This window comes from Ochotona princeps, chromosome 7 (assembly GCF_030435755.1).
Source record: "Ochotona princeps isolate mOchPri1 chromosome 7, mOchPri1.hap1, whole genome shotgun sequence".
Taxonomy (NCBI): Eukaryota; Metazoa; Chordata; class Mammalia; order Lagomorpha; family Ochotonidae; genus Ochotona; species Ochotona princeps.
In genome coordinates, this window is record NC_080838.1 from 25,897,904 (window position 1) to 25,924,770 (window position 26,867).

The following is a 26,867-nucleotide window of genomic DNA, read 5'->3' on the forward strand; positions in this document are numbered from 1 at the left end:
TCCAACAGGTTCCGACAAGATCAGCGCCACCAACAACCTAATTATATAGGACACCTGGTGTCTCTCTAATCCTGGGACCTGCTCCAACTGGAAGTGGGAGAAAGGTTGCAGAGACAACAGTGCAGCCTCACCACAGTATCACAGGAGGTGGAGAGTGGTGAGCCAAAAGCTGGGGCTGTGGAGACCACAGTGGAAATCTGACATAAGAACCCAGACCTGGAACTCGCTGGAAGTTGTGGCACAAGTGGCTGCAAGAAAAGTTGTGTACCAACCGCAATAAGTAAAATCGCATTGTAGACCTGTGGGTGACACAGCTTAGAAACCTACCCCAATGAGAAGACTCTGCTAACCAGAAGTACAATGATCAAGAGCAAAAGAAGAGACAAAGGCACAGTGAATAATGCCGAAAACTCTCCTGCAAGGGAGCAAAACCCTATGCCAATCTCAGAGTTAACGGAGGAAGACATCGAGAAAATGGAGCACACAGAATCCATAAGACTCATTTTAAAGATTCTGATCAACAATGAGAAGCTCATGCAAGAGTTCAAAGAATTTAAGGAAGCAATAAAGCAAATCAAGGCTGGTATATCAGAAATTAAGAACACAGTAGAGCAAATTAAGAGTACAGTGGAGAGTCTCCAAAATAGAATGAAGCAAGCAGAAGAAAGAATCTCAGAATTGGAAGGTATTTCCTGTCACCAGGGGGAACCAAACAAAAAGCTGGAAGCAGACCTGGAACAGGCCAAAAAAAGTATTCAAGAATTAAAAGACACTATTAAGAGGCCAAATCTAAGAGTTATGGGAGTCCCAGAAGGTGCAGAAAGAGAAGCTGAGTTTGCAAATGTATTTAATGAAATAATAAAGGAAAATTTCCCTAACCTAGAGGAAGAATTGGGAAACAAGTTCCAGGAGGGGCACAGAACTCCCAACAGGCTTGATCAAAAGCGATCTTCACCACGACAAATGATCATCAAGCTCTCTTCAATTGAACATAAGGAAAAGATCCTTAAATGTGCACGTGAAAAAAAATCAGTTGACATATAAAGGAAAGCCAATTAAGCTTACAGGAGATCTTTCACAGGAAACTCTACAGGCAAGAAGAGAATGGAGTGACATATTCCAGACTCTAAAAGAAAAAAATTTTCGGCCCAGGATAACATATCCAGCAAAGCTTTCTTTTGTCTTTGAAAATGAAATAAAATTCTTCCACAGTCAAGAAAAGCTAAAAGAATTTGCCTCTTCCAAACCTGCCCTACAAATGATACTTCAAGATGTTCTCTTGGCAGAGAAGAGGAATAGCACCTACCAAAACCAAAGGCAAACGGGAAGAACATCCCAGTAAAATGACAACAGAAGACTAAACCAATGAACAACCCATTCCTAAAATGACAGGACCAACGTAACACCCATGTATATTAAACTCTGAATGTAAATGGCTTAAGCTTAATCAAACATCATAGAGTAGTACACTTGATTAAAAAACAAAACCCATCTGCTTATTGTCTGGAGGAGACACACTTGAACAAAGATTAGCGGAAACTATATCACATGGGTTTTGTTATTCTCTGTTAGTTTCATCTCTTCAAAACACTTTCTTCTGATTAAATCATTCAATGACTCGTATGTCATATGGCAGCATCATTTTCTTCAAGAAGGTTCTTGGTTTTCATTTCTTCAGCTACACATTAGTCATTTAATAGCATGTTATTTAACTTCTTGGTGTTGTAAATTTCTTTTTTCCTCCTGTTGTTGATTTTGTTTTGTGGCTCTTCATTTAAGGGGATGTATAGTAGCTGTGTAATGGAGACTGTCATATCTAGTAACATGTCATTTAACTTCAGGCATTGTAAATTTCTATTTGTTGATTTTGTATCACGACTTTTCATTTAAGGGGATGTACAGTAGTTGTGTAATAGAGACTGTCATATCTAGTAACATGTCATTTAACTTCACGGCATCATAAATTTCCTCTTTTCTTTCTATTGTTGATTTTGAAACATGACTTTTCATTTAAGGGGATGTACAGTAGCTGTGAAATGGAGACTACATTCAGATGTGAGGATGTAGTGTGGTATGCATTTCTGCATCCAAAGATGGACTTACAATGAAACTGTTTACTATATCTTGACAATAGGATTCTGGACTCTCTGCCATTGTCCAGTCCCGCAATGATGGACATATGACTGAGTATGAAGAACTATATGTTAGTAATGATATAGAGGAACTGGGGGGGAGGGAACTGGGGAGGGGATAAGGGAATATGAAACTGTACTATAAAATAATAAGAATAATAAAAAAATGTATTTAAAAAAAAAGAGAGAATTAGACAAAAGAGTAACCAGCAAGAACTATCACGCCCACTGATAGCTGGTGCTGGAAACTGTGGCAACTATAGGCCTCCAACCCTGAACTCTAGGACAAGGGAAGCTTACCACAGAGTTAATAGTGGCCAGTGTTGGACTGCCATACTTCAAGACTTCCCTGTGAAATTTGCAGCATAAAAAATTGAATAAACAGGCAGCATGATCCCTAAGGCAGCATGATTCCTGAAGGTAGGTTCACTCCAAGAGTATGTTTCAGTCAATGGTGTTGAGGTGTCTCACGCAGTTTCCCACTACCACACAAGTTATTCCAAGAGGAAGAGGCTGGGGAGATCCAAGAAGCCGGTAGTGTTAATTCAACACTTGGCAACTACACTACATTCCTCACCTCATTGTAATCTCTTCATTTAGTCATCTTTAAATCTGACCTGGATTCCATGAGTACTTCCTATGGGGAACACAAGCACTAACAATTTTGGAAGAAAACAATTCCATTTATTCAATTTTCACCTACTCCTTCCCAGACAGAACTGCCTAAAATGTGACAGGCCAAAATGTGGCACCAATTCTATTTTTTCAACTTCCTTTAAAGCTCATTCTTTTGGGGCTGGTTATGGGTCATTGGCTAATTCTCCACCTTGCAGTGCCAGCATCCCGTGTAGGTGCCTGATTCGTGTCCCAGCTGCTCTAGTTCTCATCCAGCCACCTTCATATGGTCTGGGAAAGCAGTGGAGGTTGGCCCAAAGCCTTGGGACCCTGCACTCATGTAGGAAATCCAGAAGAAGTTGCTGGCTCCTGGCTTCAGATCTGCTTAGCTCTGGCCATTGTGACCATTTGGGGAGTGAACCAATAGATAGAAGATACTTCTCTCTCTCTCTCTCTCTCTCTCTCTCTCTCTCTCTCTCCTTTTCTCTGAAAATCTGCCTCTCCAATAAAAATACATAAATCTTTGTTTGAAAAAGTCATTATTTTTCCACCTTACAGAAAACTAAGTATCTTTCCATCTGTCCCAGCTTTACCATGGTTAAGTGGCTCTGCTGTGCAAAACAACCTTTAAGGCCCCTCACAGAGGATATCAATAATTTAATCACTGACACATCAATAGTGACATCAATAATTTGATCATTGCATGATACAAGACTCCCCAATCTTAACTATTTAAAAGACAGCATGGTACTAGAAACTGAATATTTTGGTCTGTATAGGAATATTCTGAGTTCAGATTATTGTAGGAACAAAGATGTTTAGATAATTTTTGTCTAATATCATTTCCAGTTCTACCTCCTAATGTCAAAGAATGCAGCTGAGAAAGCAAAGAGAAATATTGAAGGTGATTGTGCCCCATTTCATCACATAACCAACAGACAGCGAACTTTCATGATCCACACGTCTATCTCATAATTTCAGTATGTATGATTTGTGGAAAACATTCTGGGAAATTGCACCAGCTACCAGGCATACCTATTTTTCAGTAATGGAAGAATGTGACACACATCTCTATCATGTGTCTCAGCTGCATGCATATCACGGCAGTTCAAGGAAAAGGATACAGAGAATCTTCTTCCAATAGATCAATGTTATATGAAAAAGGTTAGCTAATGCTTGTTCTTACTTGAACAATTATTCATATACAGAGAAGAGCTGTATTCAATAATTTTGTCAAAAATGAAGGGCCCGGCGGCGTGGCCTAGCGGCTAAAGTCCTCGCCTTGAAAGCCCCGGGATCCCATATGGGCGCCGGTTCTAGTCCCGGCAGCTCCACTTCCCATCCAGCTCCCTGCTTGTGGCCTGGGAAAGCAGTTGAGGACGGCCCAATGCATTGGGACACTGCACCTGCGTGGGAGACCTGGAAGAGGTTCCAGGTTCCCGGCTTCGGATCGGCTCACATCGGCCCGTTGCGGCTCACTTGGGGAGTGAATCATCGGACGGAAGATCTTCCTCTCTGTCTCTCCTCCTCTCTGTATATCTGGCTGTAATAAGATGAATAAATCTTTAAAAAAAAAATGAATACTGCAGGGACCAACACAATGGCTCAGCTGACTAATCCTTCACTTTGCAGCACTGGCAACCCATGTGGGCACCAGTTCACATCTGGCTGCTCCACTTCCCATTTAACATCCTGCTTGTGGGCTAGGAAAGCAATGGAAGATGGCCAAAAGCCTTGGAATCCTGTACCCAAGCAGGAGACCATGAAGAAACTCCTGGCTCCTAGCTTTGAATTGGCTCAGCTCTGGCTGTTGTGATCATTTGGGGAGTGAAACAGTGCACAGATGGATGATCTATGTATCTCCTTCTGTCTTAAATCTGACTTTCCAAATAAAATAAATAAGTCTTTTTTAAAAAGTACTCATAGTTACATTAACGCTAAAAATCACATCTTTTTATGTTAACAAAAACAACAAAATCTGATTACTAACCGAACCCGTTCAGTTAGTCCCCTGCCAGCTTGGAATCCGAATATTCCCTTAGCTGAGATTCCAGGAGCCAGGGCAGCGCTGCTCCCATCTTCATGAAATCACTTCTCCAGTACTGACTGCACCTGTGTCGTAGGACCTAAGTAAAGTAGATTTATCCTGTACTGAATGAATCAAAACAGTATATCAGTTCAATCAGTGTGTATGCCATTCTGTACCCAAAGCTGAAATTTATAACCTGCTGAATTGCCATCTCATATTACATCCTGCCACTTGTCCAATATTGTGAGCTCTAAAACGCAATCACCCACTTTAACAGAAGCCAAAAAGATGTCCCCATTTGATGTCGATTCTCTCCCAGTAAGAATTTTCCAGGGCGAGATTTAGAGTTCACAGTTAAACTACTTTGCTCTTCTAAATTATAACCCAAAGTAGCCACAATCAACTTCATATTAAAGTCCAAAGCTAATACTGTCCAATATTGAACTCTCTGACCCTCATGAATTAATGTTCAAACAACAGGTCTCGGTACTCTCTGGAGGTGAACTTGGCTCCTCAAACCAGAAACCTCCCTCCCTGTCAGGAGCCTATCCTGTTAAGCCTACCCCCAAGTAACCCTAGCAAGGGCAAGGTTCTGTAACACATTTGTGAGGTAGCAGGGAAAACAGTCCACTTTCCAAGGGCAGCTTGGCACCCAGGAGAAAGAGGAGGGGACGGACCATACCTGTGCCAGAAGTATCACAAAACTCAATAAGGAAACATACTGGCAGCAATACAACAAAGGGACAAACATCATGTGTTAGTGGCATCCTTTCCACATGACTAAGACCACCCAGGACACACATTCAGGGGAGCAGTTAAGGCAGCCACTATTCAGGTGCCTGAGTTCATTCAACATCCTGCTCTGCTCCCAACCCCAGCCTCCAGCTGCCACTGACCCCAGGAGGCAATGTCGTCAGTTCCAGGAACATGGCTCTTGTCACCCACCTAGGAGACCTCGATCGTGTTCCTTGCTCTGGGCTCCATTGTAGTCACTTGGAGACTGAAATTATAGATATATGTGTTTTCTCTTTCTCTCTCCCTCTGCCTGTAAAATAAAGAAAAATTTTTAAGCTGATGGGGAGAGGAGAGTGTTTTCTCTTTAAATTGAGAACTACAATAGCACCTCTTATTTAAGAAATATTTACTGAATGGCATGGCACACATTTCAGGGCTTGGTTCACCTGAAGGTTCACGACTTGAGGTTGGATGCTGCCTCCAGCCACTAATGTTTGAACAGATTGATAGATGTCAATTTCTCACATATTTTTTGAGAGCTAAAATTACTTCCATCCTTTGGTTCACTCCCCAAATGGTCCCAACAACCAGGACTCGGCTAGGCTGAAACTGGGAATTTCTTCCGTATCTCCCACGTGGGTGGCAGAGGCCTAAGCACCTGGGTCCTTCTCACCTGCTTTCCCAGGGGCGTTAGCAGGGAGCAGTGTCTGAAGTGCAGAAGCTGTAACACAACGTAGCACCAATGCTGATGTAAAAGGTGACTTAACCCCTTGTGCCACAATGCCAGCAGCCTCATGACCAATACTCTAGATGTCTGCTGCGACAGTGCCCTATCACCCATACCAGCTTTTTTTTTTAATTAGAACAGAAAAGCTGGTATCAAACCACACCAAGATCTCAGTGCCTCACAGAAGAGATGTGTTTTTGATTCACAAGTCGAAGTATGTTTGCTGGGAGGTCTTCTTGACTTTGACTCTGAGACAGGACCCTGGCCAGTGCAGGGAGTCACCACTGCAAACACTGTTGGAATGGAGGCTAAAGATTCCCCCAGATTCGCTTTTACTCTTTCTCTAACCCTCATGAGCGGATTTTTCCCCTTCCTTTTAAAAGTCATCCAACCCCATGACTGCTTACACCAGTAAAAAGCCTTCATTTCCACGCCCAACACTTGAAAAAAAAAATCCTGACAATGTGCTTGGGAGAGTCTTGAGCTGCCAAGTGAAAAGGCAGGCTATTTTTCTGGAGAAACTTTGGAATAACACAGGGAGAAGTAAGGCTCAGTCCTTCTAGCCTGTCAGCTGAGCCTCCGAATTACCCAACCCCCAACAACATCTGGCTGGAACCAGAGGAAACACCCTAAAGCAAGATTAGACACCTGCCAATGGGCTTGGTCAACCCTGAAGTTATTAGAGATAATAAGGTGACTGTTTTAAGTCACTAAGACTGACGATGAGTTGGAATGGGACAACAGAAAATCAAAATCAGTGCGGCCAAAGGAAGAGAGCATGACACATGTGCACAGGCACTTCGAGCTCTTGTTTGGATGTGACACACATTACATTCTAATCACATTTCATTAGCTATGCCTCAGGCCAAAGGACTGCATGTATGGGAAAGAAACGGAAATAATTGGTGACTTACGCTAATGTACCTCAGAGAGAAGTCAGGGCTGCTTTTTGGTGTCACATTTCTGCGATGACAGGTAGTATTTACATGCAGTGTCAGGATGCAAAAAGGTAGTAACAGGAGGAAAGAAGTTGGATGACAGATGCTTGCAGATGACCCCTACACAATGTTAAGAATACAAGAAGGAAAAAAAAAAGAAGAAGGCAGTCAGAAGCAAAAGGAAGAATCTTGGATTCTGAAAGAGAATTTCGAAAATGGATTAACAGCACATGACAAACAGTAAAAATGGGTGCCATAGGCAAGGAATCTGGAGAAATCCAAGGCAAGAAAAAGATGAGTCCAGGTGAGCTGATGTAGCCACAGACATTAAGCCCAAGCAGAGAAAGAAGTAACAGAATTCTGAAGCCTGGGAATGAAATAAAAGGATATTGTCAGTGAGGAAACAGCAATGAGGAGTAAACTCTTGGAGTGGATCATGAACCTAGCATGGTGGAGACAAGGGACCAGTTATCCTAAGAGAAAATCCATCACTATGAGTGTTTCAGGGATTGAGTTCAGTGAGGAAGGGGAAGGCAGGGAGGACATGTAAGGATTTATGGAGGCCCTTGTACATCCCTGAGCTTTCTCAGTGGTTCCCTTTAAATTGGTAAGCACTCCTGGAAACCGGTGTCTGCAAAAATGAATCAGATCTCAGGTCAAGACCCTTCGGGTGAGACTGAAGTAGAGAGACTGAGCAAGTCACTAGTTAGAAAGCTAACTGCAGTCTTCAAAGCAGGACTATCCTGGAGTAGACTGGTACCTCGAGGGAAAAAAGCAAGAACTCCTACACCAGTTCAAGGGACCTGCAATGAGATAACTCAAAAAAGTAGGGGTTAGGGGAGGGGTTGAAGACATGTATGTTATCTTGGGTATGAAAGAAAACTTCTATTCCCAAGCAGATAACATCGGTTGCCCACTCAACATTCCCCACCCTATTCCCTTGACAACAGAACTCCAATACTATGCAAATCCCCTGCTCCAAACCAGTCAGGAAAAGAAACACACAGATTTCAGTTCCAAAGTAAATTGTGATTGGTAAAAAGGCAGCAGTTCTAAAGTAGTCACACTCCTCCAAGGAGTATTTCTGTGGTGGATGGGAGAAGGCTGTGCTTGGATGTCACAGTGCGTGATATGTGCTATTGACATTTAGTGGGAAGGGACCACAGCTATCAAGTGCCCAGAAATGAACAACACAGTCCTGCCTACACACTGCCAAGAGCCAGGGAAAGACGAAGCAATCCATGCCTTGTCGGTGACTGTTTCCGGGTTACGTGGTGACCCAGTTCTGATCAGTAAAAGGTGTGGCCTGCTCTGAAGCCTCCAGTGCTCCTGTCTTCCCAGCTGATGCTGTCCCACTGTGTGACACTGAGGACTGTAGCCATCTTAGCCCATAAATCAGCCTGTCATTGGTACTGTTACCAAGCCCTTTCTTCACCCTTAACCCCAGGGTGACAGTTCATCTCGGTTTGCCTGTGAGAATTTCATGACTCTCCTGCTTTCCCAATGGAATTGTTAATAGTGCCCTCTTGCATTCCCAAAAATCTTTTGTGTTGGATGATTACATATTCAACTGCCTCCCAGTTGAGTCCTCTTGGTTCTGCCTCAAGAAAAATACTTTTAATTCAAGGATTGGCAGCCTGTGGGCTCTTTCTTGCACTTCCTGATGGCTTTATAAAATAACCTGCTATATTATTAAGTAGTGGAAAAAATCAAAATAATATTTTCATGACACCTGAAATCATTGTCTATAACAACGTTTTATTGCAAGAAGGCCCTATGTTTATGGCTGCTTTCTGGCTACAAAGCAGAATTAAATACTTGGAACTCGTGGCACGCTAGGTATTACCTGGCCCATTATGGGAAAGTACTCACCAACACCAGCAGTTCCAGGTGTCCTAACTTCATGCAAACCGATTTCCCAACCCCCACTTCAATCGTTCATATATTTGGTTGCTAAATGAAGTCTCCAGGAATTCCTGTAGTAGCTCCTCCAAGTCTGTCACCAACGTATATGGTCCAAACCTGATACTAAAGGCAACCAGGCTGTGCTCCTCTTAAAGTGAAAAGGGCCACTTGCTGCTGTCCTTAGCTCCTACCGTAAGGCCCACTGTTAGTCCCTGCCTTTCCTGGACACCACCAGTTCCTCAAAATTAAGCGAAAACCCTCACTCATCAAACCAAGGTGGTTCTTGTGGGAAGGCATAGAGAATGGAGACAAGAGCCAGCACGAAAGAGGTCGAAGGAGTCCCCACATGAAGTTTCTGAAGTGAGCATGTGGGAATTCTTAGGATCTGAAAGGCTCAGACATCCCAGAAACAAAACTGCATCAAATTGAACACAAGGAGCACGCCGTCCTATCCACGTCCTACCGCCGCAGACATTAGGATTAGTCTCAAATTCTGAAACCTAGGGACAGCGGCTGCTGGGTGTGGGGTCAGGGCGAGCGGGCACAGAGACTGCCCCATCGGGGAAGCCCAGCGCAGGCTTCGTGCACCCTGGGCGCGCCGGCAGCCGCCCGCTCCTCGCCTCAGTCTCTGGCCGCGCGCCCACGCTGCCCGCCTCCCGCCGGCCGACGGCTCCCGGCGGAGCAGCAGACACCGCGCGCCCAGCACCTAGCCTCCCTCCCACGGGCCCGCCCCCGCGGCCACCTCAGCGCACGTGCGCCCGAGTGCCAAGAGGCGGGAGTGGACGGACGCGAACTCAGGCCTGGGAGGGGCCGCGCGACCCCGAGCGCACGCGCACAGCAGGGAGCCCCGAGACGCCACCGAGGACCGGAGAGCGCGTGGCGCTCCGTGACCCGCGCAAGCGCCGCGGCCTAGCTCCGCCCCCTGCGCGCGCGCGCGCGCGCTCTGCGCAGCCTCGCCCCTCTTCAGATCCGCCCTCCTCGTCGGTGTCAAAGAGCCGAGGAAGCAGGGAAGTGTGGGGCGAGGTGGGCGGGGCGTCGCACGCGTGCGCGGGGAGGGAGGGGTACGGGGAGACAGCCGCGACAACGTTACCCCGCCAACACCCAATCAGGAGCCTGCCCGGCCCCGCCCCCTGCCCTCCCGTGATTGGCTGGGAGGCCCCCCTCATGGGCGGGGCCGGCCTGGGGTTGGGGGAGGGCAGGGGGCGGGGAGGAGGAGGAGGAAGGCGCTGGCGCGCGGGCAGTGATGGCGGCGGGTGATGGGGACGTGAAGCTAGGCACCCTGGGGAGTGGCAGCGAGAGCAGCAGCGACGGCAGCGGCGAGAGCCCGGGCGGCGCGGGAGCGGCAGCGGAAGGAGGCGGCTGGGCGGCGGCGGCGTTGGCGCTCCTGACGGGGGGCGGGGAGATGCTGCTGAACGTGGCGCTGGTGGCGCTGGTGCTGCTGGGGGCCTACCGGCTGTGGGTGCGCTGGGGGCGCCGGGGTCTGGGCGCCGGGGCCGGGACGGGCGAGGAGAGCCCCGCCGCCTCTCTGCCTCGCATGAAGAAGCGGGACTTCAGCTTGGAGCAGCTGCGCCAGTACGACGGGTCCCGCACTCCGCGCATCCTGCTCGCGGTCAATGGGAAAGTCTTCGACGTGACCAAAGGCAGCAAGTTCTACGGCCCGGGTGAGGAGGAGCTGGACGGGGAGCGGGAGGACTGCCCCGTTCGCATTCGGGAGGCCCCAGCCTTGCCGTCGCCGGGACCCGCGGCCGCAGCGCCTGGAACGGCCCTCCCCACGCCCCCGGCCGCCCCCGCGGGCTCGGCGTGCCCCTGGGTCCCCGAGGAGCCCGTTCGCGGGGCCCCCCAGCTTCTTCGTTCCACGCAGCCTGTTCTTCAGCTGAGTATTCCAGAATCCTTGTTGTTGCCCGTCGGACGTCCACCTCTCCTTGAGCATGCTAGTTCCTGGGATGGGTGTGGGCGGGAGGGAGGGACGGTGTCCAAACCTAGGGCCTCCAAGTTTTAGACCCTCGTAATTTGTACTTTTAACCCTTGCCACGGATCTGTCTCGCTCTTTGGGCTCGTTACCACTCGTCACAGGGCCACGTTTAAGGACACGTAGTTTCAGGTTCCAGTCTTCAGTCTGGGAACTACATTCGGAGAAGCGATGTCTGAGATGCTTTCCAAGATTAACAGTGTCTGGGATGAGGGCTGACGAGAAAGCAGATCCTACTTAAATGTGGGGGCCAGACTACTCGCCCCAAGTCCTCGGGGGTGGAGCACATACACGCAGCAGGCGCGCCTGCCTCTCTCTGCTTGTTACTTTTTACCCCCTCTCTTTTTTCCTCTTCCTTCGTTTTACGTTTGTGACAATTTTCTTTTTTGCTGGTGGGAAAGTGAACGTTCAAATTCAGATAAGAACTTAATGACCTACTACTGTGTTTTTAGTTAGCCGAACTGAGGAGGAAAAAAAAAGAAAAAAACTTGGAGGAACTTTAGATCCGTACCCTGCATGTACCAGTTGAGCGAGTTAAAGATGTTTGCAATTTGCTTTCGGAGAGCTGTTGGTGGTGAAACCCTTTCACAATGTAGTTGAAGCTTACGTTTCACATTATGCTAATAAGCTTCAGATTCAAGGAACCTATCCCTATTCCTTAAAAATTGAGCAACACATTGTGCATCCTGGCTGTGCAGTGATGAATAAGATTTAGGAGGAAAAAATGACTACAATCAGAATCATAAAAGTAGAGGCCTAAAAGTGACTTAGTGGAAAGAGTACATCGCAGCCTTCCAGTCGAAGGGGCTGCCGGCCAGGGACAAGCTACCTCTGCCTTGCTCTCATCTGTTAGGCCGTAAGGTTTATTGCTTAGTGCATGGAAGGTATTTTGGGAATACTTTGGTTTGTCGTTTGATTGAAAGAGACATAAGAAATTGGAGATTTTCAGTGTTAAAAACGATTAACTTGGTTTCTTAGTTGTATCTCTAGTGGCATAAAGATATTTATTTGCCTCTGTTTCTGTATGAATACCAGACATCTATTCCATATATCAGTTTACGTAATACTTTTGCTTACTGAAGTGTATGCAGGACAAAGGAAATTTTTAATCAAGGATTTTCATAGTGGATATTACAGTGTTCAGGGATAAGAGATGGTGTTCAGCTTTAGACGTGTACTGTAGATTACACAACAGCGAGGTGCTAGAAGTGTGAGTTCTCCCGCACGTTAAGCTTTACAACGATCTGAAAATAGGTAGTCATAAACTAAGCTTGGCAGCCTACAGTGGCAAATGCTGTGTGACAAACTAAAAGCTGAGGTGAGACACAGGTGGGCCTTGGGTGGATTTCCTGAGGCGCCGGTGTGTAGGGGTCTCCAGCCGGCCACAGGGAGGCACGTGTGGATAGCTTCCACCAGTCCCAGGCCCCAGTGACCATCCCGACTATTACTTTATGCTAGCTATTGATCAGCAACTGAAAGGAAGCTTAAAGGTAGCTACATGGCTCACTGGGCTTAAAACATGGTAGTTCATGTTAGTGAAAACTGGAAACGCGTTATGAAAGACTTGAAGTAAAATCCTGGTTATGAAGGAGCCATATGTTCAGTTTTGCTTTTAATTTTTATTTTCATCCTGAAATAAGGTAACCAGATTTGTAGCAGAATAACTTAGATGCAACATGGTGTATGTAAGGAACTTGAAAGAATAAGCTGAGAGAGCTGCAAAACCTAGTTTCTGTGCATAGCCAATACCTACTGCCATTTCACAATCATCATTTTAGGGTTCGCTTTCTGAGATCTGTTTCCATAATGAGGGACATATTTTTATTTTTGAAGTTTAGATTCTTAACTAAGTGTTGACAGTTCAACACAGTAAACAGTTTGGCAAACAGTTGACATTAACTGCATTTGTCAATATTTAGTAACAGGCCAGTCACTTAGCTAATAAAGTGTGGTCAGGTAAGGGATGAATATGGGAGGAAAAAGGAAGCACAATTTGTTGAAGACCTACTGTATCCTTTAACTTGCCATTTCCACAATGGTTTGGTAGGTGAGTACTCTTGTCCTGTTTGAACACAAAAGTTACCTACAGTGTTTCTGGTAAACCACATTTTAGTATAAACGTATAGAAAATCTTACTGTTGCTTTTTTTATGTGTTCCTCCGTTCCCATAAGGATTTTTTTGTCTTTGAAGATTTATTTTTATTGCAAAGGCAGATTTACAGAGAAAAGGAGATACAAAGAGAAAGATCTTATGTCTGCTGAGTCACTCCCCAGGTGGACACACACAGCTGGAGCTGAGCTGATCCAAAGCCAGGAGCCAGGAGATTCTTCTGGATCTCTCACATAGATGCAGGATCCCAAGGCTTTGGCCCATCCTCCACTACTTTTTCAGGTCACAAGCAGGGAGCAGGATGGGAAGTGGAGCAGCCAGGACACGAACTGGCGCTCCCCGGGCATGAGAGTGAGGATTTAGCCACTCAACTGTCACACTGGTCCCTCCCATAATAAAACCTCAAAGAAACGTACTTTCATGACTTTTAGGTTTTGCTTACCAATATGGTAGCCACACGTGGCTAAATAAACTTAAATGTAACACTAGCCACATATGTGCTCAGCCACGTGACTGACAGATTGGACAGTGTATTTTATAGAGGACACATATGCATTGCTTCATCTGCAAATTCAGTCAGTCTTGGATTGAAGATACATTTTTATAAAAATTCCAAAAAAGTTCAAAAACACTACACTTGAATTTGCCTCACGCTAAGCACCATGCTAATTATACCTGAATGAAATGGTGTTTCAGCATGCCCTGCTGTAACCTATTTCACAGATTCTGTCTTTCTCCAACACTCCTTGTTGCAGCAGTGTTTGCCTTGAAGCTCTTTCATTTGTTAGTTTGTCAGGACTACGGTGGTTGCTCCTGAACTGCTGAGGCCCAGACTTTTATTAAGCATTGTAAGTAAGTTAGAGGTGATTTGAAATAAATAGGAGAATGTGTATAGGTTATATGCAACTGCATCATTTTATATAAGGTCTTGCACATCCATAAATATTATCTATTAGGATTCCTGGAACCAATGGCCTGCAGATACTAAAGAATAACTTTCCATTGAACACCAGTTGATTCTAGAGGCCAGGATAAGTGGAGGAATCTCCAGTTATTAAGCCCATAATCCCATTTAATTTTCAAACAGTTGTATGAGATGGCAATGTTCCTGTTTTATAGATATGGAAATTGAACCCCAAAGTCAACAAATAGAAATCCAGCCTAAGTGTAACTGGCTTCATAGATCTTCCCTTCCCATTGTATCACATCATCATCTAACTTCACATATTTTTTTTTAAAGATGTATTTTGTTTTTATTTAAAAGGCAGATTGTGTAAGAGAGAAGGAGAGACACAGAAGGCTACTGCTGGTTCACTCCCCAAATGGCTGTGGCTAAGCCAGTCTGAAGTCTGAAGTCAGGGACGCGAGCCATCTTCCACTTCTTCCCAGGGAGCAGGATTGGAAGTGGAGCAGCTGGGACACAAACCAGTGCTTAGACAGCATGCTATTGCCACAAGAGGACGATTAGTTTGCTGTGTCACCATGGGGGCCCACATTCAAATTCTTTTACCCATCTGACACAGACCACTCTTACCGCTCTACACAGACTCCTGTCCTCTCTTGCAGCCTATATATCCTGTCTCTGGATCTTGGGGTTTCTCCTCTCTTTGTAGTACTAAGAGGGAATTACAGTAAAACCTTAAATAAGATGCTTTGAGACGTGGCATTAACAGTCTTTGAAACAGATGCATGAGTACCCTCATAGAGTCAGTGATTTATTGAGCAAAATAGGTAATTAACGAGCATTTCAATTACATGTAATTAAATATGCTATGAAGGAAATTAATAGGATATGTAATAGGGGATAGCAAAAGACTATTTAGATAAAGTCTGTTTACATATTAGATTAAGAAAAGGCAGGTGGTATTTAAAGCAAAAGCCTGAGGAAGTCAGCCGTACAAAGTGAGCACCAAGAATGTGCTGAGGCCGAGTTATTTCTATGCTCACCTACCTAGGGATACTGGATAGGTTCAGAGCCATTTAGTGCGTCCTAATCTTTATTTTTATATTTGGCTTCAGTATGAATTAGTTCCAGTATTTCTCTTTCCACTCCTTTGCTTTTCATCAATCTGATACATTTTTTTCTTTTAAATAACCTATGTGGGTATTTCAAGAAGTTCTCAAAATGGAATCAAAATTTTTGTGCAAAAGCATTTTGAAATCCTTGCTTTTTTAAGAAAAGTGTATTTATTTATCTGAGAGAGTTACAGAGAGCCCTTCCAGTCACTGGTTCACTCCCTGCCTAGCCACAGTAACCCAGCCTGGGCCAAAGCCAGGAGCCAGGAACTCTGGCCCAGCCTGTCCTGTGGTTGCAGGAGCCCATGTACTTGGGCCATCTCCCATTGCTTTTCCAATTGCCTTGTTTGGTTTTTCATCTTTTCCCACTTACTTCCCTTCTCAGATTGATGTAGTATGCTTCCCAATTTCTTTTTTCTTTTTAAAGACTTATTTTATTTTATTTTATTTTATTGGAAAGGAAGATTTACAGAGAGAAAGCTCTTTTATCTGTTCGTTTGCTCCTCAAGTGGCCACAACAGCCAGAGCTAAGCTGATCTAAAGCCAGGTCTCACGCAGGTGCAGGGTCCTAAGGCTTTGGGCCATCCTCTGCTACTTTCCCAGGCCAGAAGCAGAAAGTGGGAGCAGCTGGGATACGAACCAGCACCCATATGGGATCCCGGCGCATGCAAGGCAAGGACTTAGCCACTAGGCTACTGTGCCAGGCCCGACTTTCTGTCTTTTGATTTTGATGCATTCTATTGGGTAAGAGATGCAATTTTCCAAGATTTTGCTGTAGTATAACACTATTCTGTCCTGAATAATGTAAGAACTTTAGTCAAACATAATTTGTATCATGGGTTAGAAAAAGCTGTCCTTTTTCACGTGCTTTGCTGGCATCTGGCAAGTTATTAAAATCTATAGATATCTTGCAGGCAGTATTACTTCCTCCATCTTTTCCTTCCACTGGAGCGATGAACATCTATTAGCATTTCACGTTGTTCTTCATGTCTCTTGATGTTTCCTTCTTATCTTCCACATCTTACTTTCTTAATTTTTAGTATTAACTTTGCTTCAGCAGTTGTTTCTGTTTGTTTTGTTTCTTCGGGTGTTTCCTGTACTATTCCAGGAGACTAGGTTGTAAAAGTGTTCCTGTGGAATGGTTTGGGGTGTGTTTCAAATTAAGACTTCATGTTAGGCTCTTTTTGTTGGTTTGTTTAATGTATCAGGCAGTACATATTTCAAACAGAAAAGTCAAAAGGTTATCCAGTGCAAAGTAAGAAACCTCTCTTCAAGAATTCCCCAGCCACTGTGTCCCATCCCATAGACACCAGGAGCCAGTGTGAGCATTGTCCCAGCGCTCTTCCATGCAAGTACAAACATGTGGCCGTGTGCCTTCCTCCACACTAATTATAGCATACTGTACATACCTCTGACAATATTTTTAGTATTAGAAGTCTTTCATATCAGCATAGAAAGCTATCTCATTCTTTTGGATGCACGAGTAATAATAATTACTATTATGATATTGATCGCTCCTTGATTACAGGTGTTCTTTATAAAATAAATCAGTCTTTGCTTCAAATGCTTTTCTCATTTTGTTTCGTCAGCTTATTTTTGGTGTGTTTTGAAACATGCAGAAAGTTTTGGATTTAGATAGTCAAAGTTACCTTTTCTCTTATAGCTACTGCTTGTGTATCATACTTTAACGCTTTTTGCACTTAAAGGTTATAATCTGTGGTTTCTGTAGTACTTTGCATACTTTCTGTTTTTTAGTGCTATTGGGGATTGATTGTGCTTTAAGACATAAAATAAAACTCCAACTTCTGTGTTTCCCTGTCCCAACCGGAAGGCTATGCATCATTAGACTGACTCTCTTCCCCAACATTGTTTATTTTCTTCATTGTTGATTCATCCTATAGATATTTGAATCCAGGCTATTTTTTCACCCTAAAATTCTCAGTCTGTATGGACTGGGTAGACTCGAGTCCCAGTCCCACAAGTGGCATAAACATGGGAGTTTCAGCTTTTGAAAGCCATCCCTTCTCCCCTCAACACCTGAGTCCTGGGGCCAGGCCCTGAGCCCAAGCCATGGTGTTGCTGACAGCCCTCTAATTTGCATTTCACAAACAAGTTTGGATTTTTAGTCTCTTACTAAATCATAGTATTTTTCTTTTTTTTTTTTTTAAAGATTTATTCATTTTTTATTACAGCCAGATATACACAGAGGAGGAGAGACAGAGAGGAAGATCTTCCGTCCGATGAATCACTCCCCAAGTGAGCCGCAACGGGCCGATGCGAGCCGATCCGAAGCCGGGAACCTGGAACCTCTTCCCGGTCTCCCACACAGGTGCAGGGTCCCAATGCATTGGGCCGTCCTCAACTGCTTTCCCAGGCCACAAGCAGGGAGCTGGATGGGAAGTGGAGCTGCCAGGATTAGAACCGGCGCCCATATGGGATCCCGGGGCTTTCAAGGTGAGGACTTTAGCCGCTAGGCCATGCTGCCGGGCCCAATAACTTCTTCAGGTTGTCTAGTTTGAACTAAACCTAAGGTAGATAAAATAATTTGTCCATTTTATATATACTAGAGGCATTTTAAAAGACAGGCCAAAATAAGCTGTAATACTGAGCTGGTTTGTTAACTTTAATGAACTTAGAAGTTTTTTTCCTCTATAGACTTACTTGTTTATTTGAAAGGCAGAGTGACAGAGAGATCTTTCAAGAGCTTTATTCCCTAAATGACTACAACAGCCAGGTCTTGGCCAGGCAGGAGCCTGAAACTGAATCCTGGTCTGCCACATCGGTTGATGGGGACCAGGCACTTGGACCATCTTCCACTGCCCTGCCAGGCACATTAGCAGCAAGCTTGGTCAGAAGGAGAATAGCTGGGACTCAGACTGCCATCCCATATGGGATTCCAGCACGGCAAGTGGCAGCTTAATCCTCTATGCTAGCTCTGCATTAAATTACTCCTAACACATTGTTCTACAATGAACATATGTTGCCTTTTCGAATTAAAGTAAGCCATTTTAGTATACAATAACCGGCAGGTTTAATTGAATTTGGAACTTTTAAAAATCTTAACCACAAGTTGGGTTGATTTAAAAACCAATTATAAAATCTGAATTCTAAGTAATATCGTGTTATTTTGGTGTACCTTAATATTATATTAATGTCTAAATGAGTCTTCATTATAAAAACCAGATTAATTTATATAATGTAGCCTTCTCCGTTAATTATACTATCCCACAGACTTAATATTATTTCAGCTTTGTTTTGTTTGGGAATTTACCTGTTATTTTAGTATTGTGGATAGCCAGGTATAATTATCAACACAGTACACTTGGGAACACTGATGTTGATTATGGAAGGGGGTAGTGGAATGGGAAGATACTGTGTACTCTTCTGATACCGCTTGTGGTAATATAGATGCCGGGAAATGTCATTTTATGAAACTCCAAAATCTGCTTACTTGACACCCTTTCCATTTGAAATCTAGTTCCTCATGTTATATTCTTTATCAAAAGGGCATTTCGTAAATTAAATGTTTCTTGAGGGAAACTCTAAACTTACAGAAAAGACGGCTTCACTCCAGGTTAGGGAAGAGGGGGTGTGTCTCAGTCACTTTGCATTTATTCAGTGTTGCCACTTCCGAAAGTTGACAGGGACATTTACTAGAGAAGACTAAATGGCACGAAAGCTACTGTGGCCTCCAGCTTCACTGTTAATTCTCTTTTGGCTTCAGTATTGTAACATTTCCAGTCCCCTGGGATTGTGTGATTGGCGGCCTTCTCCGGTTTTGAGGGCTTCATTCCACCTTTGGGCTTGTGGGTCTTTGTCGCTCCTCAGGAAACCAAGGAGTGCTGCAGTTAGAGCAGTGGGAATGGTGCGGGCCGTTCTGTAAGTCGCCGTGGCCTCTGCTCCTAGTTTTCATCTGCCAAGTGGGGAAGGCAAAATCTGTTCCTTCAACTTTGCGAAATGCTGAGAGGAACGTGAGGTGGCTGGGATTTTCTTCAGAAAGAATTGCTCAGATGTTTTAGAAAAAAAGCACATGGGCTATCAGATTTCCCGTGTAGGTTGACAGCATTGCTCAGTTTTATTTTTCCTGCTATGTGTTTCCTTCTGCGTGGTCTCTGTTTGAAGCACAATCCTGTCAGTATAAGGAGGTTATCTAGCAGTATTTACAGATTTTTTTTCTTTTTGGTAGTCCTTGTTTCTCTGTCAGTTCGTAGAAATCGTACCAGTTCCTCCTTAGGTAGTTTATCTTTGATCACCTTTAACAAAGTATGTAGAGTTCTGAAGAAAAAAGGCAACTCACGGAAATTGTACCTACAGACTAAATATTAACTAATCAGAAATTTTAAAAATAAAAATTGTTTAAAATAGAAAGACAACTCACTTTAGGGTTGGCCAGTCTTGCTTTAGAAATTATCATTTCGGGGCCCTGCGCAGTAGCCTACTAGCTAAAGTCCTCTCCTTGAATGCGCCGGGATCCCATATGGGCGTTGGTTCTAATCACGGCAGCTCCACTTCCCATCCAGCTCCCTACTTGTGGCCTGGGAAAGCAGTCGAGGACGGCCTGAAGCCTTGGGACCCTGCACCCATGTGGGAGACCTGGAAGAGGTTCCTGGTTCCCAGCTTCTGATCGGCACAGCACCAGCCGTTGCGGTCACCTGGGGAGTGAATCATTGGATAGAAGATCTTCCTCTCTGTCTCTCCTCCTCTCTGTATATCTGACTTTGCAATAAAAATAAACAAATCTTTAAAAAAAAAAAAAAATTATCATTTCCCCAATTGTAATCCTCTCCCACATAATGAACTTTTATTTTATTCTGCAAATAAAGATAATATTCAGTTGTTTTCTAAATGCCCAAGACATATTTGAATGTTAGTTGAGATGATGAGCAAAGTTTGAAAGCTACAAATGGTGGCCAAGGGCAAATTGTATCCCATTGATACATTTGTAAGTATGACAAAATAAAATAGCCTAAGTTTATAGTAATAAGAGAATGGCCAAATTATGAGTATATCCATTGAGAGAAAATATATAAATTATTAAGTGATACAGCAATAGTGAAAATGTTTAAGAATGAGAAGAAACAAGATTTAGAGGTACTTTAAGTATTACCTTTATTGGCATGGTAATGTGTCAGTAATGGCATTACTTTCAAGATTACTGCTAATGCTACTTGTTGAACCGTGCTATAAACTATAGAGAAAGAATCTCTGACATCTTGTGGATTTTATGGTACAGTGTTAATTCTAATTAATGTTCATAAGTGCTTAGATTTTTGTCTTAAGTGAAACTGATTTCTGGCTTTAAAAGGTACAGACACTTTAATATATAACATTTGACTTTATCATTTCTTTTGTAAGATTTATTTACTTTTATTGGAAAGGCAGATTTACAGAGAGAACGAGAGGCAGAAAGATCTTCCATATGCTGATTCACTCCCCAAATGGCTACAGTGCCAGAGCTGAGCTGATCCAAAGCCAGAACCAGGAGATTCTTCCGGGTCTCATGTAGGTGCAGGTTCCCAAGGCTTTGGGCCGTCCTCGACTGCTTTCCCAGGCCACAAGCAGGGAGCTGGATGGGAAGTGGAGCAGCCTGGATATGAACCAGCACCCTAATGGGATCGCAGCACATGCAAGGCGATGATTTAGCCACTAGGCTACCATGCTGGGCCCAACTTTTGACTTTCTAAACACTTTCAAAAGTAACTATTGATATAATCATTACTGTGCACATTTAAAAAAGAATTTCTAGTTTTTTCTGCTTGCTACTTCAATTAGAAAATATTTATTCCTTTAGGGCAGCAAGCCTTCTTTATTGATTGTTGTTCACAATAGTGAAGGCAGTGGGCAGTGACTGGTTTTTAAATTACTTCTTCCAGCGACCTTTGTCATACATGGATAACACAGGGAATAAATATTTTCATGAAACTATATTTTGGAAGTTTTGCTTATTAGCACTGCTTTAAAAATCAAACAGGGAAAAAAAATCTGCTTGGTCTGCTCTATAGCCGGAGATGAGGACCAGAGTCCACGGGAGAGGTTTGGTTTATGATAGTGTGGCCGTGGGGCACAGTGGTGAGACGCCCGCACCGCAGGCTGCAGTGCCTGGTGCAGGTCTGCCCACATCCGCTAGGAGATGCCCTGTGAGGCAGCAGGTGATGGCTCTAGTGCTGGGGCCACTGCTGCTCTTGCGGAAAACCTAAACGGAGTCTGGGCTTCTGCCTTCAGCTTGTCCCACCCCAACTGTGCCAGGCGCTTGGAGAGTGAATCAGCGGATGGAAGATAGCCCGTGGCTACCTCGCCTGCCTCCCTCCCTTCTCGCTGTCTTTCTCCCTTTCGCATAAATTCTTAAAATTTAAGGCTTTTATTGTAAAGCTCATTTTTTCATAGCCTCAGTTTACCATTTGAGTGAAGTAAATTTTCCCCTTCCATTCCCCAGAAATGTTGCCACTGCTAAGTATTTGGTTGGTATTCTTCCTGCTGGTTTGCATGCATCTACAAATATATGAAGTATGCATCCATGCTTATGATTTCAATTCAAAATAAATTCTGTGCATCCATCTGATCGCTCTGTTTAGTTACTGTGCGATGGATTTGTTTCAGTGTGATATCCAGGATTACCTAATTTTCATTGCAGTGTAACATATTTAACCAATATCTTGATAGAGAATATTAGATTATTTCCAATTTGTTGCTTATTATTGTTTCGAGCAACTGAAGTATTCTCTTAATTATGTATTTGAGCAGAGAGTTTTCATGGCTTAGTGAATCTATTTAGAAGATCAGAATCTTGAGCCTGACTTGATGGCTCAGTGGCTAATCCTTACGTTGCAAGCTCCGGCATCCTGTATGGGTGCCGATTTGTATCCCAGCTGTTCCACTTCCCATCTAGCTCTCTCTTATGGCCTAGGAAAGCAGAGGGGATGGCCCAAAGCCTTGGACCCTGTGCCTGTATGGGAGACCCAGAAGTTCCTGGCCCCTGGCTTTGGATCATCAGTTCTAGCTGTTGCAGCCATTTGAGGAATGAACCAGAAGATGCAAGGTTTTTCTGTCTCTCTTTTCTGTAAATCTGCCTTTCCAATAAAAATAAATACATCTTTAAAAAAAAACTCAGAGCCCAGTGCAGTAGCCTAGTGGCTAAAGTCTTCGCCTTACATGCGCCAGGATCCCATAAGGGCGCTGGTTTGTATCCTGGCTGCTCTACTTTCCTTTCAGCTCCCTGTCTCTGGCCTGGGAAAGCAGCAGAAGACAGCCCAGAGCCTTGGGACCCTACACTCACATGGGAGACATGGAAGAAGAATCTCCTGGCTCCTGGCTTCAGATCAGCTCAGCTGTGGCCATTGCAGCCACTAAGGGAGTGAACTAGCAGATGGAAGATAATTCCCTCTGCCTCTCTTCCTCTCTGTGTATCTGACTTCCCAGTAAAAATGAATGAATCTTTCTTCCTCTCCTTATTTCACTCTCTTTTCTATGAAGTTCTGCCTTTCAAATAAATCATTGGTTTTTTTGTTTGTTTGTTTTGTTTTTTGTTTTTTTAAGTTTATTTGAAAGAGCTAGCAGAGGGAGGGAGAAACAGATCTTCCAACTGCTGGGTCACTCCACAAATGTCCACCACAGCACGGCTGGGACATGGCTTAGCCAGGAGCTTCTGAGTCTCCGGTGTGAGCCGCAGGGGCCCAGGCGCTCTGGCCATCTTCTGCTGCTTCTCCCAGGCTGTCAGCAGTGCCTGTGTGGTTGTCAGCCCTGTAGGCAGCAGCTGTACCTGCTATGCCACAATGCCAGCATTGTCCCATCTAGTGTCCATGTATGTTTTTTTAATTAAGGCTGTGTACCATATAGGAATCATAGTGGGTGGAGTGTTTTGTTTTTGGTGTTTGACATTTGCCTTTGAAAAATATTGAAATATTGTTGGGCTGTCTAAGTACTCTTTTTTTTTTTTTTTTTCTAGCGGGACCATATGGAATATTTGCTGGTAGGGATGCCTCCAGAGGACTGGCAACATTTTGCCTAGATAAAGATGCACTTAAAGATGAGTATGATGATCTCTCAGATTTGAATGCAGTACAAATGGAGAGTGTTCGAGAATGGGAAATGCAATTTAAAGGTACTTTCGTTTTTTTAATTCTTTGGAAAATTAAATATATGTTCAAAGAAAGTATATGCCATTTCACATGCTTTTCAATCCTAAGATGTCATCTGTTTTCATTGCGATTGTTATTTGCTAGTTTAAACATTGATGTATATTAAGTTATAAGTGATAATTATTTTTTAAGTCCAATTTTAAAAATTGGCTTATGTCACAAAAAATGACAATTATAGTTGCAAAGGCTTGTGATTAAGGTATAGTTTTTAAAACACAGCATGAGACCTATGTTGTGATGCAGTGGAATAAGGTATCCCGTGTCAGAGTATTGGTTGAGTCCTAGCTACTGCCCTTCCAATCCAACTCCCTGCTGTTGCCCTTGGAAAGGCTGTAGAAGATGACTCGATTACATGGGCCAGTGTCACCATGGGGAGATCAGGGTGGACTGCCTGGCTCCTGGCTTTAGCCTTTCTGTTGTAACCATGAAGGAGGTGGAAGGTTTCTGCCTTTTCCTTTCCATTGCTTTGCCTTTCAAATAAATCAATCAGTCTTTCAAAAGGCTTACATTTAAAATGTAAATGATTAGTGATAGCACAACTATAGTTTATTCTGAAATGATTTTATTGGTCTTTTCCTTAAATGATAAAGAAAAAATACTGTTCCCCTGTATTAAGCCCTTGTGACATCAGTTTAGTGCCTTTGTAACACTGTGTCAGCTGGTTGTCTGACCCCTTATCCCTTGGAACTGCTCTTCTAGCTTCTTGGCACTTGCATTATTTCTGGTTTATGAAGCAGTCACCTTTCTTAATCCCTTGACAGTTAATTCTCTGAGCCTTGGTTAAGTCATTTGAATTCTTGATCAAGAAATAACTAATTCTGTATCACCTATGAATAGGCTTCTAAACATTAACACGTCTAAGAAGAAAGTTTGATAAGAGGAAAGAATGTTAGTGTGACAGGTATTACAAACAGACCCCGAAACACACACAGTAACAAGCAACAAATGGATTTTTAGTTTCTCATTGAGTTTATTAGCTTGAGAACTAGTGGCATCTTCTCAAGAGGAGCTCCCGGGAAGCTCTGCCTCCCATGTGAGTCATGCCTTCAGCCACAACCCACTCTCCCTTCTTCAGAGCCAAGAAAGCCATTTCCTCTTTTCAAACTCTGCTGCAAAACATTACTCTTGACTTGTTTTCATCATCTTCATAAAGTGCAACATATTTATACATTTTAAATACTTGTGAATTCCTCTTGTTGCCAACTGGTGTTTAGAATACTTTGGGGCTAGTAAGAGTTCAAGAACTGTGGGATTTCACAGCGGTGCCTTGGAGCAGCTTCAGGGTCACATGTCTCAAGGCCCAGCCCAAGATATGGCTGGTGTAGGTCTGAGATAGGTCTGTGACAGACATATTTTTACACAAGATATCCAAGTGATTCTGATGTTATGTCCAACTAAGAACCACTGGTACAGAGCACTCTGCTGCAAAGAGTGATTCCCAAGTCTTCAGGAGTCTGGGGTCCCACTTCAACTTGTTCAGGTTTTATGTGTGGGTAAAGGCCAGGCATGAGGAAGCAATAGGAAGAACTTCACTGATCCTGTTTGATTGTAGAAGAGGCAAAAGCTCTTCTTCCCAAGAATAATGGGACAGGAAAACAAAGCTCATTGTTTCTGACTACTTTTGCTGTATCTTTCAGAAAAATACGATTATGTGGGCAGACTGCTAAAACCAGGAGAAGAACCATCAGAATATACAGATGAAGAAGATACCAAGGATCACAATAAACAGGATTGAACTTTGTCAACAACCAAAGTCAGGGGCCTTCAGAACTGCAATTCTTAACTCCCTTTCACAGAATGCCCAGCGTCTTTGGGTTTGATTCACCTCCTGCAAAAAACACTCAACAGGTTGTGTACAAGATAAATTTGAATCTCACTATGAAGATTTGAATACTAGACGTTCTTTGTACTGCCAGACCCAGTGGTGGCAGGTATTTGTAATGTCTGATGGGGCTTCCTCATCCTGAAAGGAGACAGGGATTTTTTTTCTTTTAAGGAGCAAGAAAGTCACACGATCTCTCCTCCCTCCTCTTTTTTTCTTTGATTTTTTTTTTTTAGTTTCAAATGTATCAAAGACAACCAGAAATGTATTTGCTACTGAAATGTACAGATCTCCTCGAAACACAAAGGATGCCTGTTTAATGTGCCGTGGTTCTTTATTTTAGCATTGAGGAGGGAGGAGACCATGGCAGGGAAGGTGGGGGTGCACATCAGTTTGAGTATTTAGTTAAAATATGAATTCCCCAACTTTTCTGTTTGGACTTTGTCAGGGGAGGAAAAACAAAAAAATTTCTAAGAAATCTTTGTAAATCAGGAGATGAGGTTTCAAGTGGGCTTAAAGGCATTTAATTCTCCAACAGTAAAATCATTTGAAACAAGTGGGTTTAAAGTCAGTTAATTCTCCAACAGTAAAATCATTTGAAACCTGTTTCTCTCTTCCTTCCCCTTCCCCTAGGTCAGATCAATATTAATTGTGCCTTATTTCACTTATATAGACTTGAATTATTTTTAGGGAAAGCCCCTATATGAATTCTGAAGTCACTACAAGCAGCATTGAGACTGAAGTTAGAATTTTCTGCTGACCACAAAACCTTGACATCATTCTGTGTATGAAGAATGTAAAAGGAATATTCAGTGTTAACTGCCATGTATGTTAATATACACAAACTTAATTAGCATTGTGATGGCCAAATGCATTCCCCATGCTTTTCTCTTTTCAAAAAAAGAAAAACAAATCAACAACTCTTACCCCCCAACAGCTGCCTAATTTGGGAGGCTGATCCTCACATCTGCCCGGTGAGGGTGCGTGGGACTGTGGCGTGGATGGCTGTATGGGTGTGTCTGAATGTGTGTTGAGAGCGTCTGGGAAGGAACTCTCTGCAGATACTGTAAATACAAGTACCATTTTAATAAAGCATGTACAATAAACCAAAATAAGCCCGAGTTGGATTTTATATATAAAATTGCCAGTGCATTATGATGCAATAGTAAGATTGTGGATTTGATTCAGGATAAGGAAAAATCTTGAAATAAGAAGCAAGCACTGGTTAACCAGGTTGTACACATTGTACCACTTTCAGTGTAACTTTAGGAAAAAATTCCACTTTTGTGGAACATTCTCAAGAGAACTGAGATTATTCAGGTAAGAATTGATATATTAGAATGTACATATTTTTATTTTATAATCTGATGGCAAGTGATCATGCTAGAATTGATAGCACTCCAGACAGTAGCTACTGGACACAAACAATGTAAAGGGTACCTTACTCATAGGCATTAAATCCTTAACATTAGGTTGAAAAAGCCCTATTTATGCCAATCCGATTTCGTGATGAGAGCAAGTTGCAACAAAAAAGGCAAATTAACAAGTTACCAGTTCAAGAAAGGACCCACTTAATACATGCAGAAGCCAAGGAAGAAAGAGAAACTTAAGAGCAGTGAGTTACAGTATGTAAAAATACTCCGATCTAGTCAATCTTCAGATGTTGTGTTGACAATTACGATGTTGAGGCACATCTCTGCCAGAGATTGGTTGTGAAGATGAAGAGTGTTCATG

At 43.4% G+C, this 26,867-nt stretch overlaps 1 protein-coding gene and 1 long non-coding RNA gene across 2 annotated transcripts in view; one reads left to right on the forward strand and one right to left on the reverse strand.

Annotated features, from left to right (window-relative positions):
- LOC131480805 (uncharacterized) overlaps nucleotides 1-10,630 on the reverse strand; it is a 26,458-nt gene extending 15,828 nt beyond the window's left edge. The window contains exons 1-2 of the long non-coding RNA XR_009245832.1: nucleotides 10,532-10,630; nucleotides 5,722-5,821 (exon numbers count right to left, since the gene is read on the reverse strand). This is a non-coding gene — a long non-coding RNA (uncharacterized LOC131480805). The remainder of the gene's footprint in view (nucleotides 1-5,721; nucleotides 5,822-10,531) is intronic.
- PGRMC2 (progesterone receptor membrane component 2) lies at nucleotides 10,272-25,194 on the forward strand. The gene is made up of 3 exons (XM_004588159.3): nucleotides 10,272-10,742; nucleotides 23,119-23,274; nucleotides 24,949-25,194. The coding sequence occupies exons 1-3, from the start codon at nucleotides 10,325-10,327 to the stop codon at nucleotides 25,044-25,046; spliced, it is 672 nt and encodes a 223-aa protein (XP_004588216.2). The 5' UTR covers nucleotides 10,272-10,324; the 3' UTR covers nucleotides 25,047-25,194.
- The last annotated feature ends 1,673 nt before the right edge of the window (nucleotides 25,195-26,867 follow it).